The sequence below is a fragment of the Rhinoraja longicauda genome, chromosome 8 (assembly GCF_053455715.1).
Source record: "Rhinoraja longicauda isolate Sanriku21f chromosome 8, sRhiLon1.1, whole genome shotgun sequence".
Lineage (NCBI taxonomy): Eukaryota > Metazoa > Chordata > Chondrichthyes > Rajiformes > Arhynchobatidae > Rhinoraja > Rhinoraja longicauda.
Window position 1 is genome coordinate 59,357,550 of NC_135960.1, and position 16,749 is coordinate 59,374,298.

General features: G+C 40.8%; 1 protein-coding gene across 2 annotated transcripts in view; it reads right to left on the reverse strand.

The window, feature by feature from the left end:
• calcrlb (calcitonin receptor-like b) overlaps positions 1-16,749 on the reverse strand; it is a 95,271-nt gene that overhangs the window by 16,565 nt on the left and 61,957 nt on the right. For both annotated transcript variants that reach the window (XM_078404077.1, XM_078404076.1), the window contains exons 4-7: positions 12,406-12,522; positions 9,746-9,858; positions 9,559-9,650; positions 4,111-4,237 (exon numbers count right to left, since the gene is read on the reverse strand). In XM_078404077.1, coding sequence (XP_078260203.1) covers positions 4,111-4,237; positions 9,559-9,650; positions 9,746-9,858; positions 12,406-12,522 — 449 coding nt within the window. The remainder of the gene's footprint in view (positions 1-4,110; positions 4,238-9,558; positions 9,651-9,745; positions 9,859-12,405; positions 12,523-16,749) is intronic.

The following is a 16,749-nucleotide window of genomic DNA, read 5'->3' on the forward strand; positions in this document are numbered from 1 at the left end:
GGAGACAGTAAGACTGGTCGGAGAATTGGGAAGGGGGAGTTGATGGAGAGAGAGGGAAAGTGAGGGCTACTTGTAGAGAAGTCCACAGGACACTTCTTGTAGAGAAGTCAATGTTCATACCGCCCAAGAGAAATATGAGGTGCTGTTCCCCCAATTTACGCTGGGTCTCACTCTGACAATGGAGGAGGCCCAGGACAGAAAGGTCAGCATGGGAATGGGAAGTTAAAGTGTTGAGCCACTGGGAGATCAGGTAGGTTTAGGCGGACTGAGCGGAGGTGTTCAGCGAAACGATCGCCGAGCCTGCGCTTGGTCTTGCCGATATGCAGGAGTCCTCACCTGGAACAGTGGATACAGTAGATGAGGTTGGAGGAGGTGCAAGTGAACCAATGTATAAGTGATGTATATGGAACTGATTAAGGATAAGAACAAAATGTGTAGGATAAGAACAGATGGGTTTGTATCTGGTTTTATATGAATATTTTAATTAAAATCTGTAATATCCATGTTGGTAACTTTGAAAATTGTGGCATAATGTCCCAATAGTTCATCATCCACACAGGACACTTCTTACCAGTTCAGTTAGTATATTCAACTAGAACTATTGGCCATTCCATTTGCTGGCTGTTGAGGCAAACATTTCACCTCAATATTTGCTCAAAAACACTCAAGTTCACTGAACTCGAAGTCAGTGAAACATAGCTCAACTGACAGTTATTTATCCTTAGCCAGAACTATGTGTTCTAGTGACTCAATGTTCTTGTCACTATACTGAGCATTTCACCAAACGTTCGGCCTTGAATCATTCTGATTTCCAAAGTTACCGATGTAAATAATATACAGGTCCAATTCTCCCTTGTTCTCATTGACTCTAGCATTTTGCTTATTCCATTCTCTTGAACTGTACTGCACCTGCGTACAATTGTGCACGTCTACGTACATTATGAAAGTAAATGTGTACCACAGATTTATAAGTGTCGTGCATTTTTTTAAATATGTAATTTGCAATCCAAAGAAAACAAATTAACCAGAGAAGAGTTGAACGGTTTCCCCATATGTTGTATTAATCTGGAATATATCAATGTAAAAGGATGTGGGCCGCTGTTTCAATAAGCAAAATTCAATGAGTACATTAACAAATTTTCTGGTCCATCTTGGCTACACCAATATTTATATTCTACAGGACTCTTCAGCCTTCGTCGTATCTTTCTTTTCTTATCCTCATGTGATAAATTTCTGCCCCTTAAATACGTGAATACAATTTATCTCACAATTTTGTATTCTCTCCACGCTCCATCTAAGGAAGGGTCTCCTAAATATACTAGTAGATACATTTGTGACTCCATGTATTACTCTGTCAATTTATAGATTCGTAGAGTTGTACAGCATCAAAACAGGCCCTTCGGCCCAATCTCCCATGTTAATCAAGATGCCTATCTACAACGGTCCCATTTGCCCACATTTGGCCCTCTAAACCTTTCCTATCTATGTACCTGTCCTTATAAACATCTTTTAAATGTTGTAATTTTTACCTTGGCCTTTAATTTTGGTTTCCCCAACAAGTGGACAGATCTTCCATACTTATTTGTGTAAAAAGGAACTGCAGATGGTGGTTTAAACCAAAGATAGGCACAAAAAGCTGGAGTTACTCAGCGGGACAGACAGCATCTCTGGAGAGGAATGAGTGACGTTTCCGGTCGAGTCTGAAGAAGGGTCTCGACCCAAAACTTCACCCATTCCTTCTCTTCAGAGATGCTGCCTGTCCCGCTGAGTAACTCCAGCTTTTTGTGTCTATCTTCTCTACTTCTTCACTCTACTATTTCAAAGCCGACTTTCAAGGCCATCCCTCTGTCTCCTCGTAACAAGAACCCACTTTTACTGCCTTTATTTTCTTAGTTTGTTTCACGAACATTGAATAATATTTTCCATAACCTACTGGGAGTTTCAAAGTCACTTGCATTGAGTCTTAAAGGTGCCCTAGGATATTGCAATTAAACATAGCTTGTTGCTTTGACCTCCAAACAGAAGTTAACAACTATGTTATTTTTTAAAGTTGTTTAACATGATTGGTTGTCATGGTAACAAATATGTACTTGAAAGGGAAAAGAATGTAGGAATAAGTGAGTGTGCAAGTGAGAGAGACTAATTATAATGTCCTTTCAAAGATCCAATGAAACTTAAAGGTGCTGAAAGGTCTTTTCCTGCACTGTATGATTTCACTCTTTGCTGATAAGATATGCAGACACAGTAACCTAATTCACACTAGTTCTATGTTATCCCACTTTAGCATCAGCTCACACGGCACATTAGGGGCAATTTTACATAGGCCAATTAAGCTGCAAAACTGTACGTCTTTGAGATGTGGGAGGAAATCGGAGGAAGCCCACGCGGTCACAGAGAGAACTTGCAAACTCACACAATGGCACCTGAGATCAGGATCAAACCTGGGTCTCTAGAGCTGTGAGGCTGTGGCTCTACCAACTATGCCACAGTGCCGCTCTTAAAATTAAATTCAATTTAATATTAAATTAATATCCTTGTGTTTTCATTCAATTACCAAATCAACATTTTTTGGATGTTTCTCTCGTTTCCAATTCCCCTGACTCTCAGCCTAAAGAAGGATCTCGACCCGAAATGTCACATATTCAACTTTCCAGTGTTGTTGTCCGACCTGCTGAGTTAGTTCAGCTTTTTGTGTCTATCTTCATTTTTAACAGCTTCCATGCTGCATCTCTGAAGCATGCCCCGCCCCGGATCGCGGGGCTTGGGTCGGCCCGCTGCGGACCGTCCGGCGCGGCCTGCAACCACAACAACCTGACCACGGGAGAAGACGGCAGGGGAAGGGAAAATACATTGTGGCCTTCCATCACAGTGAGGAGAGGACTGGAGGAGACTCACTGTGATGGATGTTTCTTTTTTGGTGTGTTTTTGTGGTTGTGTAATTTGCCTATTTTAATGCTTTATTGTGTAATCTGCCTATTTTAATGCTTTTATTGTTGGACTGTGGGTGACTGAATTTCGTTTTTTGGATGACAAATAAAGCTATCGAATCTTGAATCTTGGTTAATTGACTTTGGTAAATTTCCGCTAGTGTGTAGTGTAGGACTTTTGTAGGGGTGATGATTGGTCGAAGGGCCTGTTTCCACACTGTATCTCCAAACCAATTTAAACTAAGCTGGACTCTTCCCTTATTTCCTGGATAATGCGATGTTTAGAACATAGAACGGTACAGCACAGAAACAGGTCCTTTGGTCCACAATGGCTGTGCTTAACATGATGCCTGGTTAAACTAATCTCCTCTGTCTGCACGTAATCCACATCCTTCCATAACATACATATTTATTTGCCTATCTAAAAGCCTCTTAATTTCCACTATCATATCTGCCCCCACCCAACTATGGAAGCCATTCCAGGAACTGTCTCTGTTAAAAAAAACATATCCCATTAAATAAAATCTATTACAACATAAGATGTAAGAATCAGGACTTTTTAAAAATATGACAACCACATATAGATTTTATGGCAAGAAGGGCAGTTTCAGGGACTATTGGCTGATATGGCGCGTTACAATGTATTTTCTGTTTGTGGCCATATATGGCAGTGTTTGGCATCCAGTGTAATTGTAATGTGATATGGTACAACTTACCTTACTATCAAAACTGTTAATCAAACCACATAATCTTTTTTGTTTATTTTGGGGGGGGGGGGGGGGGGGGGGTTCGGTTATTTCTTTCTTTTCTTCCCCTTATACTGTGCATAATTGTAAAATGAATTCTCATTTGTATTTTTGTGAAGCTCAATAAAATAATTTTAAAAAAATTTAAAAAACATATCAAGTTTGTTCAACCTCTACTGACAAGTAATCCCCTCTAATCCATTTATCGTTCAATTGTTATCATTAAAAACAGTTCATCAGTTACTTATTTGAGGGATCTCGCTGCGTGCAAATTAGCATTTCCTACATTACAATAATAAATACACTTCAGTGAAGTGTGAAGCACATGACCATATTTTGAAGCTGCAAACATCACAATTTGTAAAGCCAGCTTTTGCTTTCGTTCAGGTATCAAATTAATTTCTGTAGTTTACTGCATTTATATCTGATAAACTTACCGGATTTCTTTCAACTAATTTCTGATCATTTGCCACGACGGTTAGCCAGATGACGGTGACAATGGAGTTACAAATGAATGAGAAAAATAGATTTTTGTGAAGTGTTATCCTCTGGCAACTTAAACTCCTACGAAAGAAAAATGAAAGCAAATGGATTAATTCATCTATTCCCTTTGTTCTATGAATGTTATTATTAAGATCACTCATTTTGACGTCCTAGCAATGCCTTGCTCATATATGACACGCTACTATATTGCGTAGGAAAGAACTACAGATGCTGGTTTAAATCGAAGATAGACACAAAATGCTGGAGTAACTCAGCGGGACAGACAGCATCTCTGGAGAGAAGGAATGGGTGACGAAGAAGAGTCTTGAACCAAAACGTCACCCATTTCTTCTCCCCCAGAGATGCTGCCTGTCCCGCTGAGTTACTCCAGCATTTTGTGCCTATGTACAGCACCTATATTTCTGCCTATGGATTTTGACATAAAAAAGCATCAAACTTCCATTTGCAATTCTACAAAAAAGCACCATGCTTTAACTATGATAATATCTTGTTGTTTCTGATGCTTTCTTATCTTGTTTTCATATTCATTGCAGCAATCTTCCTGGCATCAAGTCAAAGATGGGCAAAGAAGTTCCCTTCTGATAACTACCTTCTGCCCTCCCCCGGTATTTGTCCATGCTGTGTCATGGCCGAGATTTTTTTAATTTCAAAAGTAAACTTTATTCAGAATAAAACATATATGCAAAGCAAAAACTGTGCAAGACCTCTTCATGCATTCTCTGTGTCCAAACATTCAATGGTGTAATTCTCAGTGGTATTCACATCTATCTTTAAAGTAAACACTCTTGCCACCCGGGGCAGGGGTGATATCCCTTCCTTTGTTTTAGGTGTGTCCCCATCGGACTCTGCCCCTCAATGTCGAGCAGCAGGAGGACCTCACACAGCGGTCCTCCCCCACAGAGACTTCACGTTGGCTGCGCCAAGCTTCAGTAAGTACTTCACTACAGTACGTACTCCTACTGAGAAAACTACTAGGAGAAGCAATGGCAATTGAGGGAAATCAAGAACCAGAGGACATAGCTTTAAGGTGAGAGAAGAGATTTAATAGGAAGTCGGCGGGAAACTTTTTCACAGAGGGTGGTGGGTAGATGGAACGAGCTGCCAGAGGAAGTAGTTGAGGCAGCTACGCCAACAACATTTAAAACATTTGGACAGGTTCATGGATAGAAAATGTTTAGAGGGATAGGGAACAAACACGGGCAGGTGGGGCTAGTGTAGATGGAGTATCTTGGTTGGCATGCACAAGTTGGACCGAAGGGCCTGTTTCCGTACTGTATGTCTCCATGACTCTATTATACTCTGCTTGAGGAACTTGAAACTCCATGACCCAATAGTGTCCATGTGGCAACATTACTGACAAAGACTGGTGCAGCCTTGTTCATGGCCGCCAAAATAGACGGTGAGATGATCAACACAAGGGATAAAACTACCTGTGTAGGAAGCAACTGCAGATGCTGGTTTAAACCGTAGGCACAAAATGCTGGAGTAACTCAGTGGGACAGGCAGCATCTCTGGGCAGAAAGAATGTATGACGTTTTGGGCTGAGACCCTTCTTCAGACTGAGTCAGAGAGAGGGAGATACAGAGATAAGGGAGTGCAAGGTGTGAAAAGGAGACAAGGGGGGGTGGAGATCAATGAAAATGTAGAATAGGTCACTGTTAGCTAGGAGAGGTAGCAACAAAGCAAACAGAGATAAAATGTAAACGAGGACAGTCAGACTAATCGGAGAACTGGGATGGGGGAGGGATGGAGAGAGAGGGAAAGAAAGTGTCACTTGAAGTTAGAGAAGTCAATATTCATACCGCTGGATAAAACTACCTATTCTCTGCCACCAATTTATGTATTGTAGATACATTTGCTTTGGACACCTTTGAGAGACCACAGTAAATTAAATTCAGAAGAGATTTGGAAGCTAATAGAGTACCGCCTGCCAACACCAACAATGTGATTCTAATTCAATGGTCTGTAAATTTTTGACAGGGTATATCACATTTTCTACCATTAGTATCAAGTCAGGGAGGTAACCCTGATTCATAAAACAATAGAATATTTATGACATGGATGGAGGCCATACTTTAGACTTTAGTGATAAAGCATGGAAACAAGCCCTTTGGCCCACCGAGACCAGCAATTGCCCTGTACACTAACATTATCCTACACATTAAGGACAATTTTACCGAAGCCAATTAACCTACAAACCTGTAGGTCTTTGAAGTGTGAAAGGAAATCGGAGCACCCGGAGAAAAATCACGCGGTCACAGGGAGAACATACAAACTCCGTACAGACAGCACCCATAGTCAGGATCGAACCTGGGTCTCTGGCGCTGTACGGTAGCAACTCTACCGCTGCGCCACCCATGTGCCAATGGGCCAATATTTGGTTTATCATTTTGGCGCTGGTTGAAAAACAGCAATTCATCATTCTCTCCATTTACAGCTTTAGTGTTGTCTTCAGGAAGAAATATAAAATATCTTTTTTTGCAATTGCGTGAAACAGATCTAAATAAGGTATCAAGACGGTCAAGCTATTGCACAGGACCATTTCCACATTAAACAATAAAAACAACACACGAAGACAAAAAGAGCCAAATAACACAGGACATAGTGCTGGTGCATCTCAGCAGGCCAGGTAGCATGTCTGGAGAGCATGGATAGGTGACATTTCAGTTCGAGACCTTTCTTCAGATTGGACCCGAAATCTCCCCTACCAGGTGCTCCAGAGATGCTGCTTGGCCCACTGAGTTCCTCTGGCACTTTGTGCCCTTTTATGTATTAACCAGAATCTGCACTTCTTTGTTTCTTTGAATTGCACGGGATCTCGGCTTCATTCTTCCAGGAATGGCACTGGATTATTACGCGATTAACGGGTAAAGAAAGCTCCTTAAAAAAACCATTCTTAACATTAGCAGACAGACTCCAGCACATGAGTGCAGACCACCAGGCTGAAGAACCTGTAACTATCTTCAGCCAGATATACTAAGCAAGTAATCCACTGCTGCCCACTCCTACGCTTCGCGTTACAACAGAAGACAGTTTCAGCCATTTTGATTCACTACGCTTGATATAAGAAAATGGCTGAGAGCAATGAGACTTGATAATATTCCAGCTGTGGTGTTGAAGAGTTGTGCTCCAGAACTATCTTTAGATCAAGCTAAGTTGTTCTAACACTGGCATCTGCCCAGACATATGAGTGAAAGGCCAAGTATAACTGAACCAAGTTACTCACCCTCACAAAGCCATTGGCCATGTGTACAACAGAACACTCTCTACTTATAAAATGGAGTACACTCCAACATTGCACACAAGAAGCTCAGCACCATTCTGGACAGAACCACACCATTCAGGATTGGCACCCAATCAGCCCATCATGGCTATTTACTCCCTCCAGCAGCAGGGTGTACCTTGCCTACTCTGTGTGTCATCTCATCTGTAAATGTGCAATTGCAATTCACCAGTGGTTTCCTGACGGCAACTTCCAACCCTGTGACCTCCAGCACAAGGGCAGAAGGTAAATGGGAAAACCATCACCTGCAAGTTACCTTCCAAGCTGCACACCGTCCCAACATGTAAAACATATGGTCATTATGCTGGGTATAAATATCAAAGTTCACTACTGAACAATAAGCTAATTGCAATAGTTCAATGGTCTGAAGAAGGGTCTTGACCCGAAGCGGCACCTATTCCTTTCCTCCAGAGATGCTGCCTGACCCGTTGACTTACTCCAGCTTTGTATATCTATCGTCAGTTTAAACCCTCATTTGCAATTCCTTTCTACACAGTTCAAGAAACTGTCTTACTATCACTTTCTCAGCTTCAGTTAACAACGTTATAAACGTTCACTTTGCTAATGACACCCACTTCCTGAAAGAATTAAAACAAATTGTTTTGCCTGGTGATGGGGATCGTACCTAAAAATCCCTCTGTCCTTCAAAATACTGGAGCAAAAAATAATTTGAATCATTCTCTAAAAACACTTTTTCCTTTCTACACAGCCACAAATGTCAGGAAACAAATCAGTGTCTAAAGATGACCATTGGACTTTTATAAATTACATGCTGCTACATTTCCTCTCTAAGTCTACTTTAAGGAAATGGTGGCCCCAGATAAATCTAAAGTAAACAACCATCATTGTTTTCAATGGGAGTGAATAGTAATCTCTGACCCTTCACTGAGATGAGATTATTAGCAAATAAATGTGGTGTCTTGACCCATTGTCTTCCCTCTTCTTTTAATTAGCAAAGTTCTCATACTCCTCCGTATCTATCGTGGGGTCACCAAGTAAAGTCAGGCAGATGTTTTTGCCCTTACAAACCTTAATGGCGTTGCATTCTATTGGAGAGGACAAACTCACAATTTATTTTTAATGCAGTTGTCCTTTTTATTTTCAACTGATAAATCAGATGTCTTACAGATCTGAGGACCTGGATTCAACCCTGACCTCCAGTCTGAACATATGAAGTTTGCATATTTTTCATGTTACCGCGTGGGTTTCCTCAGGATGCTCCAGTTGTTCCCATATCCCACACGCAAGTTAGTAGGTTATCAGTCGGAAGAAGGGTCTCGACCCAAAACGTCACCCTTTCCTTTTCTCCAGAGATGCTGCCTGTTCCGCTGAGTTACTCCAGCATTTTCTGTCCATCTTCAACTTAGTAGGTTAGTTGGCTCCTGTAAATTAGCCCGAATACAGGTAAACGGCAACAGGAATCGAGTTAATGGCCATGTGTGTAGAAAATAAATAGCTGGGTTACAGGGAAATAAGAGAGGGAACGGAATTGATGAAAAAAAAGACACAAAATGCTGGAGTAACTCAGCGGGGTCAGGCAGACTCCCTGAAGAACATGTTTGGGTGATTTTCCTAGTCAGGGCCCTTCTTCAGACTGCTTCAGTCCTTTCTCTCTTTGCAAATCAGCAGCTGCACTCCCTTGTTTCTACAATGGTTATGGGGAGAAGTCAGGAGAATGGGGTTAGGAGGGAGAGATAGATCAGCCATGATTGGATGACGGAGTGAACTTGATGGGCCGAATGGCTTAAATCTCCTCCTATCACTTATGACTTTATAAACTGATTAGTTTGCTCCTCTGGGAACAGCCCGCTGAACAGTCACCTTCTGCACTGAGTATAAGCAAAATACATACTGCACTCCATATTTGGCTTGCTACTTAAATAATATTAAAATAGGAAAGTGGCATATATTGGAGTTCATGTTTCATAAAGATATCAGTTATGTATTTGATTAGTTTCAATATCACATCATGAGTCTTTATGTTTGGTTACTTAATCTACCATTCCAGTGCATGACACTGCACTTGTTCTAAGTTCAACCTCAAAGAAAATCCACTTAACGTCTATTCTGTCAGTAAAATGAACTGTGAAATACTTACTTGAAGTAAAAGAAGATGCTGAGAGAAATCAGCAGAGAAATTATTGATAATCCATGCCCAATCACTGCCAGGTACAATACATTCAATGCAGTCTGTTTTGAGTAAACACAAAAAAAGGTTGATTGCTATGTACTTATTTTTAACTTATTTTATTATGTATGCAATGAATCATAACCAGAAATTCTACCTTGAGCTTTTCATTTGTGTGTGCATTACACTGTGTGTAATTTGTCCAGGTTCTGTTGCTCTCTGGGTGTCGAAACCATTTCCCAGTTTCATCGCAAATCTTTATTGCTTTCTCTATTTGAGAAACAGTCAGAATAAATATCTCCCAACCATATAAGTATCAGACCAAAACTTTCTGCAGACTTACACTAAATTGAAATAGCAGTTTTATCAGAATGGAAGGTTAAAAGTGACCTCCATCAGCAAGCAAGCCAGCAAGCGAAGGCACACTTTACAGGTTTAACTATAATGTGTAAGAAGATGCTGGTTTAAAGCAAAAATAGACACAAAAAGCTGGAGTAACTCAGCGGGACAGGCAGCATCTCTGGAGAGAAGGAATGGGCGATGTTCCGGGTCAAGACCCTGCTTCAGACTGGTTAGGGATAAGGGAAACGAGAGATATGGACGGTGATGTGGAGAGATAAAGAACAATGAATGAAAGATATGCAAAAAAGTAACGTTGAATGTGGTGTTTGCTGCAACTATTTACATTACATACTAATTACATTACTATTTTCTTCTTTCCAGTCACAAGTATCTACTGACAATGAGCAGCATTTACTAATCATCCAAAAATGGCCTGAAGCCACAGATTGAATTTCTCAAGCTGTACATTGTTAATGGAAAGAGAAAATACGATATCCTCAGTTTCCATCAGGTATCAAATAATAAACAATGTTTGTTAAAGTATGTTTATATAGTCCTCAGGCTGAAATATATCAAAATCATTTTTTAAATATTCCTTTTTAAGTATTGTGATAATTGTTATGTAGGCTTTTTTTTCATAGTTTAACTTTTTAATCAACTAATTTATGGAACAGGCACTCCCCATCACACATAAGGTCCCATGAAACCTCACGTAAGTCACGTTTCATGTAAGTCGGAATCACTGACTCTTGCCATTGGGGCACTTTCTGTGCTGCGTGGCCTTCTGGGTAAGCACCACCGCCATTGCCGGCTTTAGTTCCGACTCATCGTCGGGGCACTTTCTGTGGGGGGCGATTTTCTGGGTAGGCAACACCGCCATTGCTGGCTTGTTTCCAATATAAACGAGTTCTGTACTTGAGTAAAGTGTTGTGGAAATTATAAACTGCTTTGAAGGCACTAGGGACTGAGTACAGAATTGTTTACGTAAATGCAAGTTTATGTAAGTAGCCGTTTGTATAAGTCGGGGAGTGTCTATATTGGATTTACATTGAAAGTCTTCACTCTGTTAAGTGTACATTTTTTAAAAATTTAGGAACACAATTGGAAAGGTGAATTTCCAATAAAGGTGATTTCTTACTGGCACCTGACATTTACTGGTAAAAGTTGACATTAATAATACAATTACAATAAATTTCAGTCATAAGCAAATTTTTGGTGCTGTTCTCGTGCTCAAATTATTGTCAAACTCGAACAGAGCTTTTAACATAAAATGGGATAACATGACTGTGTAGCTTTAGTTAAGCCCAATAACGCAATATTTTGCTTAGCTCTGGATTACTGAGACCTTGTCTCATGCTTGCTTAAGATTCTGAGTTGTATTGATGTTTCTGTTGGAGATGCATTAACTGTGGAGTGAAATCAGTAGGGCTGGTTTACAAATGTGCTGCACAAAGAATGAGTTCATCCTTGGATTGCAATTCCAATAATATACTTCTTGCCATAACTGAAATGTTGTTAAATACTGTAAGCATTCTGACAATTGATCAAAATGAAATCCAATCACTCATGTGAATAAAGAAAATAAATATGATCCATTCTGTCCTTGAATAAATCTTTTAAGTCTGATGAATGCTCAAGGGACAAAACCCACACATCCCAATCTGACAGCATTTGAATTGTGGGCGGTGTGAAGGGTAGTGTTTGTGGTAATAAATAGTGAGTCTTGCAATGCACAGAGATCCTACAATTTCACAATATTTTATGCCGTTTCTCTAGCCAGACGAGGCAATTCCTCCTTTTGTTCAATAAATGGACTCAGAAGCTGCTTCTTTCAACTTGCAGCTCTGAACTAACCTGGCGGTAGAGCAAAAGAAACAGCCTTCCTGGGATCCATTTGCCAATTTTTTTTAATGTATTTAATTCAGGGCCAACACATTGCAGCTCTGAACTTCCTCTGTTCATGCTTGTCACACATGAAGGAGAAATTATGAAAGGAAATATGTGGCACAGCTGCCGATGAGATTATGCAAAACTAATGGAGGGTTACACAGCATGTGAAGATACATTTAAGATGGAGATAACATTTGGTTTATTTCTGATGCGATTGTGTTTCAGGTGGGCGGCACAGTGGCACAGTGGTAGAGTTACTGCTTTACAGCACCAGGGATTGACCCTGACTACGCGTGCTGTCTGTACAAGGTTTGTACGTTCTCCCTGTGACTGCGTGGGTTTTCTCCGGGTGCTCTGGTTTCCTCCCACACTCCAAAGACGTACGGTCCCTAGTGTGTAGGATAATGCTAGTGTACAGGGTGATCACTGGTCGGTGCGGACTCTGTGGGCTGAAGGTTTTTTTTTTTGCGATGTATCTCTAAAGTCTAAAGTAAAATCTAAAATGACAATCTTAGCCTGAACTTTGCCAAATGTTAGTACAGCGATTACTTCAGCGAGGAATGTTAGTTCAATGGGTATTCATACCTGCTGGATCAAAGTCGTTAAAATAGTCGGGGCATTGTTGCACAGTCACTGTCCCAGAAGGAGTATCTTCCCAGCATAGCCACCCGTCCCACGTCCCATTACATATGGGGCCGGTAGCTGATAAAGAGGAAGTATGTATGACATGTCTAGTAAATACTCTTGTTTCCAACCCACACAATTATTAACTGCAACCTTTTCACAGCCTTTGCACAGTGACTAGTGGAATTACATTTTCTTTTATACAAAACATTCCCATTCATGAAATGGTACACCAAACATCCATTTCCCTCACTATCCTGCAGCCCTTTCCCCTACTGTTCCCCGTCCCCTTCCACCTTCAACCCTCACCTGGGCCTCACAATTCACCCCCCTTCACTCCTTGTCTCACAGCCTTGTGTCTCCCTTTCATCTCTGGCCTTTGGCCACTCATTTGGCAATTGACTCCCATCATCTGTATTCACCTATCACTTGCTTGGCCTTGTCCTGCCCCCACCTCACTTTCATTGCTCCCCCTGCTCGCTATTTCCATCAGTCTCAAGAAGGGACCCAACCTGAAAATTCATCCATCCATGTTCTCCGGATGTGCTGCTTGACATGCTGAGTTATCCCAGCATTTTCTTGCTCAATATTGCAGCATCCGCTGTTCCTCGTGTCTAAATGATATCACTTATTTCACATCGAATTGCTACAGGCACTCCTACAGCACAGTAACACACAATTCAGCTGAATGGATCAGTGTTGGTTTTTATGATCCAGCCCACTCTTCTCTTGCTTTGCTGATGACCACAAAATAGGCGTGAGGGCATGGTGCGATCAGGATACTTGTCCTCCGCAACCAGATAGAGAAGTAGGTTGAGTGTCTGGGCAAAATCCTGGACAGTGGAATGTAACGTGGAGAGAGTATGAGGTCCTACACTTCAATAAGAGGAATAAAAGTCAGAATGATATCTCAAAGGAGAGAGACTGTAAATGAGTGGATTACAAGGGATCTAAGTATTATTGTGCATGGAAAACAAAAAGGTTCCTATGTAGTTAGAACAGAAAATAGTATATTCCCAAGTTCACAAGTTATAGGAGTAGAATTAGGCCATTTGGCCCATTGAGTCCACTCCACCATTCAATTGGGCTGATCTCTGCCTTCTAATCCTATTTTCCTGCCTTCTCCTCATAACCCTTGACACCCGTTCTAATCAAGAATTTGTCTATCTCTGCCTTAAAAATATCCACTGACTTGGACTCCACAGCCCTCTGTGGCAATGAGTTCCACAGATTCCCTCTGACTAAAGAGGTTCCTCCTCACCTCCTTTCTAAAAGAGCGCCCTTTAGTTCTGAGGCGATTACCTCTGGTCCTACACTCTCCCACCAGTGGAAACATCCTTTCCACATCCACTCTATCTATGCCTTTCATTATTCTGTAAGTTTCAATGAGCCCCCCCCTTAACCTTCTAAACTCCAGTGAGTAGAGGCCCAATGCTGTCTAAACCTTCATCAGATGCTAACCCACTCATTCCTGGAATCATTCTTGTAAACCTCCTCTGGACCCTCTCCAGAGCCAGCACATCCTTCCTCAGAAATGGGGCCCAGATTTGCTCACAATACTCCAAATGCGGCCTGACCAGCACCTTAAAGAGCCTCAGCTCTATATTCTTATTTATTACAAAAGGGCTGGAGGTTAGAAATGGATAATTGTACAGGATACTGCTGAGGGCACATCTGGAATATGATATAATCGTACTACAAAGGATATACTGGCAGTGGAATCAGTCCTAAAGGGGATCACTGGGTTGATTCCTAGGATGAGATGCTTGGCCTTCACAAACAAAGTGAAAAAGTTATATTTGATTCTCTGCAGTTTGGAAGAATGAGGGGTGATATTATTGAATCGTGCAAGATCTAATGGATGCATGACGGCATAGATGTTGTCAAGCCTTGAATGAGAAACATGGTAACAGGATAAGGGGGGCAGTCAAGTAAAAGTGAGACACATCAGAACTTCTACCCAGTAAATCCCCTGTATTCTGGAACTGGCATTGAATGGGAGTTGAGATCTTGGTCGGATCAACCATAGTTGTATTGAATGAATGCAAAAGGGCTCAGGTGGCCTACTCCTGAACTTGCATTCTTTCTCTTTACTCATTACTCTTGTTAACAAAGCCATTCATTTCTCCTCCATGTACATGTCTAGCTTCCCTTACAACAAAGATCAGGGCCAGTTTTTGTGGGACCTCACAACATATAACCTGCTGGGATGGCATAATGGTAAAGAATTATCATGACATCGTGGGTCAGGTCTTTTCTGCCTCTCCAAACAAGAATCCAATTGCATACAATGTTCACTCATGTTTAGAACTGAGATGAGGAAAAACTTTTTCAGTCAGAGAGTTGTGAATCTGTGGAATTCTCTGCCTCAGAAGGCAGTGGAGGCCAATTCTCTGAATGCATTCAAGAGAGAGCTGGATAGAGCTCTTAAGGACAGCGGAGTCAGGGGGTATGGGGAGAAGGCAGGAACGGGGTACTGATTGAGAATGATCAGCCATGATCACATTGGATTGTGGTGCTGGCTCGAAGGGCCGAATGGCCTCCTCCTGCACCTATTGTCTATTGTCATTCATAAAAGTAAATAAGGAGGAACTATATCTGTTGTCAGGGAGATTAGTAATCTCAAGAAACATTTACAGTTAGTTGCAAAATAGCTGCTTTGAACACAAGGGGAATTGATTTTACTCTGCAAATTGCTACAATCCAGAGCATCCTCATGGAAAAGCATGGTGGGAATCAGATAAATACTTTGTGGAATAAGATATATTAATTTAGGGAAAAAAAACAAGTGAGAATAATTGGATAACTTTAAAATAGTGGCCACATATACAATATCTCAAACTGTCTCTTCTGCATTGCATTATTCAATAACGTTAACATTGCCACATTGAAGTGCAATTCCTGTATTTTCGGAAGATACATCATACTATGGTAATGTAGAATCATATCAATCTCCTTATTCAAGCTCCCAGCAATTACATATAATCTGCTTAATCACAATCTTCTTGCCAACCACAGGAATTCTAAATGAAATAAATTTCAAAATCAGTTTTAGATTTCTGAGGGCAAAGTGCTACTTTCCCCGATCCAAAAGGAAAAACAGACCTGCAAAGCTGGAATGAGACTGAGAGCACCTGGAATGAGACTGAGAGCACCTGCATCTCATCAGACAATTGTTTCCCAAACTCCACAGCACAAAAGAAAATAATAACCTTTGTCCCAGCGCAAATATTCACCGCACTCCTTACAACAACTGTAATGAATATCATTAATGTCAACAAAACACAAGTAAATACTGCATAATAAAAGGAAATACACTCTTAAAAGTAATAAGTAAATATTTAATTAATATTTGAAAGAATAAATTGATCTTAGTGTTTAAAAAGAACATAAATCTTCGTGGTGGTGAAGAGTTCACACCAAAACCTTTTTGCAACTCTGTTAGAGCCCTTGTGGGGATTCTTTTGTGTTCTTTGTGTGCATCATCAAGTATCATCATCATCAGCTCGACTGCTAGTTATCAACGTAAGCAGAGCATAAATGCTGTCATGATACTTTCAGCATTTGAACCAGCAATTATTTACAAAGGAGGCTCTGCAGAGTTGAATCCATGACTCGACAGCACTTTCTTCCACATTAGATCACCTTTTCCAGCCTTCGGAAACAACGGTACAGGGAGCTGAGTAATGCACATTTGGTATAATTATTTTAGGTTCCAGTTTAACTAGGCAGAGATAGGCACCGACCTCCAAGGAAATTAAATATATCTGAAATAAGAGCCGGAACTTCATTCAGTGGCAACCGCAAGCCAGTTGATGTTTTAATGGCTGCTTACCAAAAACAAAAGAGATCCGGCTGTATATATATGATATGATATGATTGCAAATGGTGCCAAAGCTATTTCCAGTCACAATGAAGATGCTGAGAGTGCTCCACTCTCTTGCTAAGCATGGCAAGCACACCCCCCATTAGAGGCAGAGAATGATTTTGTGCACAACTGTTCACTTACTGCATTCTTTCTGCAGAAAATATTAAGAAAAGTTGTGGCAGTTTCAACCTAAAAGTTCTGTTTCCTCCATTCTTTAACATCAATTAATTTAAAATTCCTCAGAAACAGCATATTCCCACCAAATATCAGTGTATTGAACACTACAGACTCCAACTAAACTGAACTATAAATTGCCTTGACTTTAGGCTTTGGATTCATTTTTGCACCACATTGTTGTTTTTATTTATTGAACTTCTTTTTGTCATTTATTATGTTATCTGCCGAGTATTATACGTGCTGTGCTGCTGCAAGCAAGA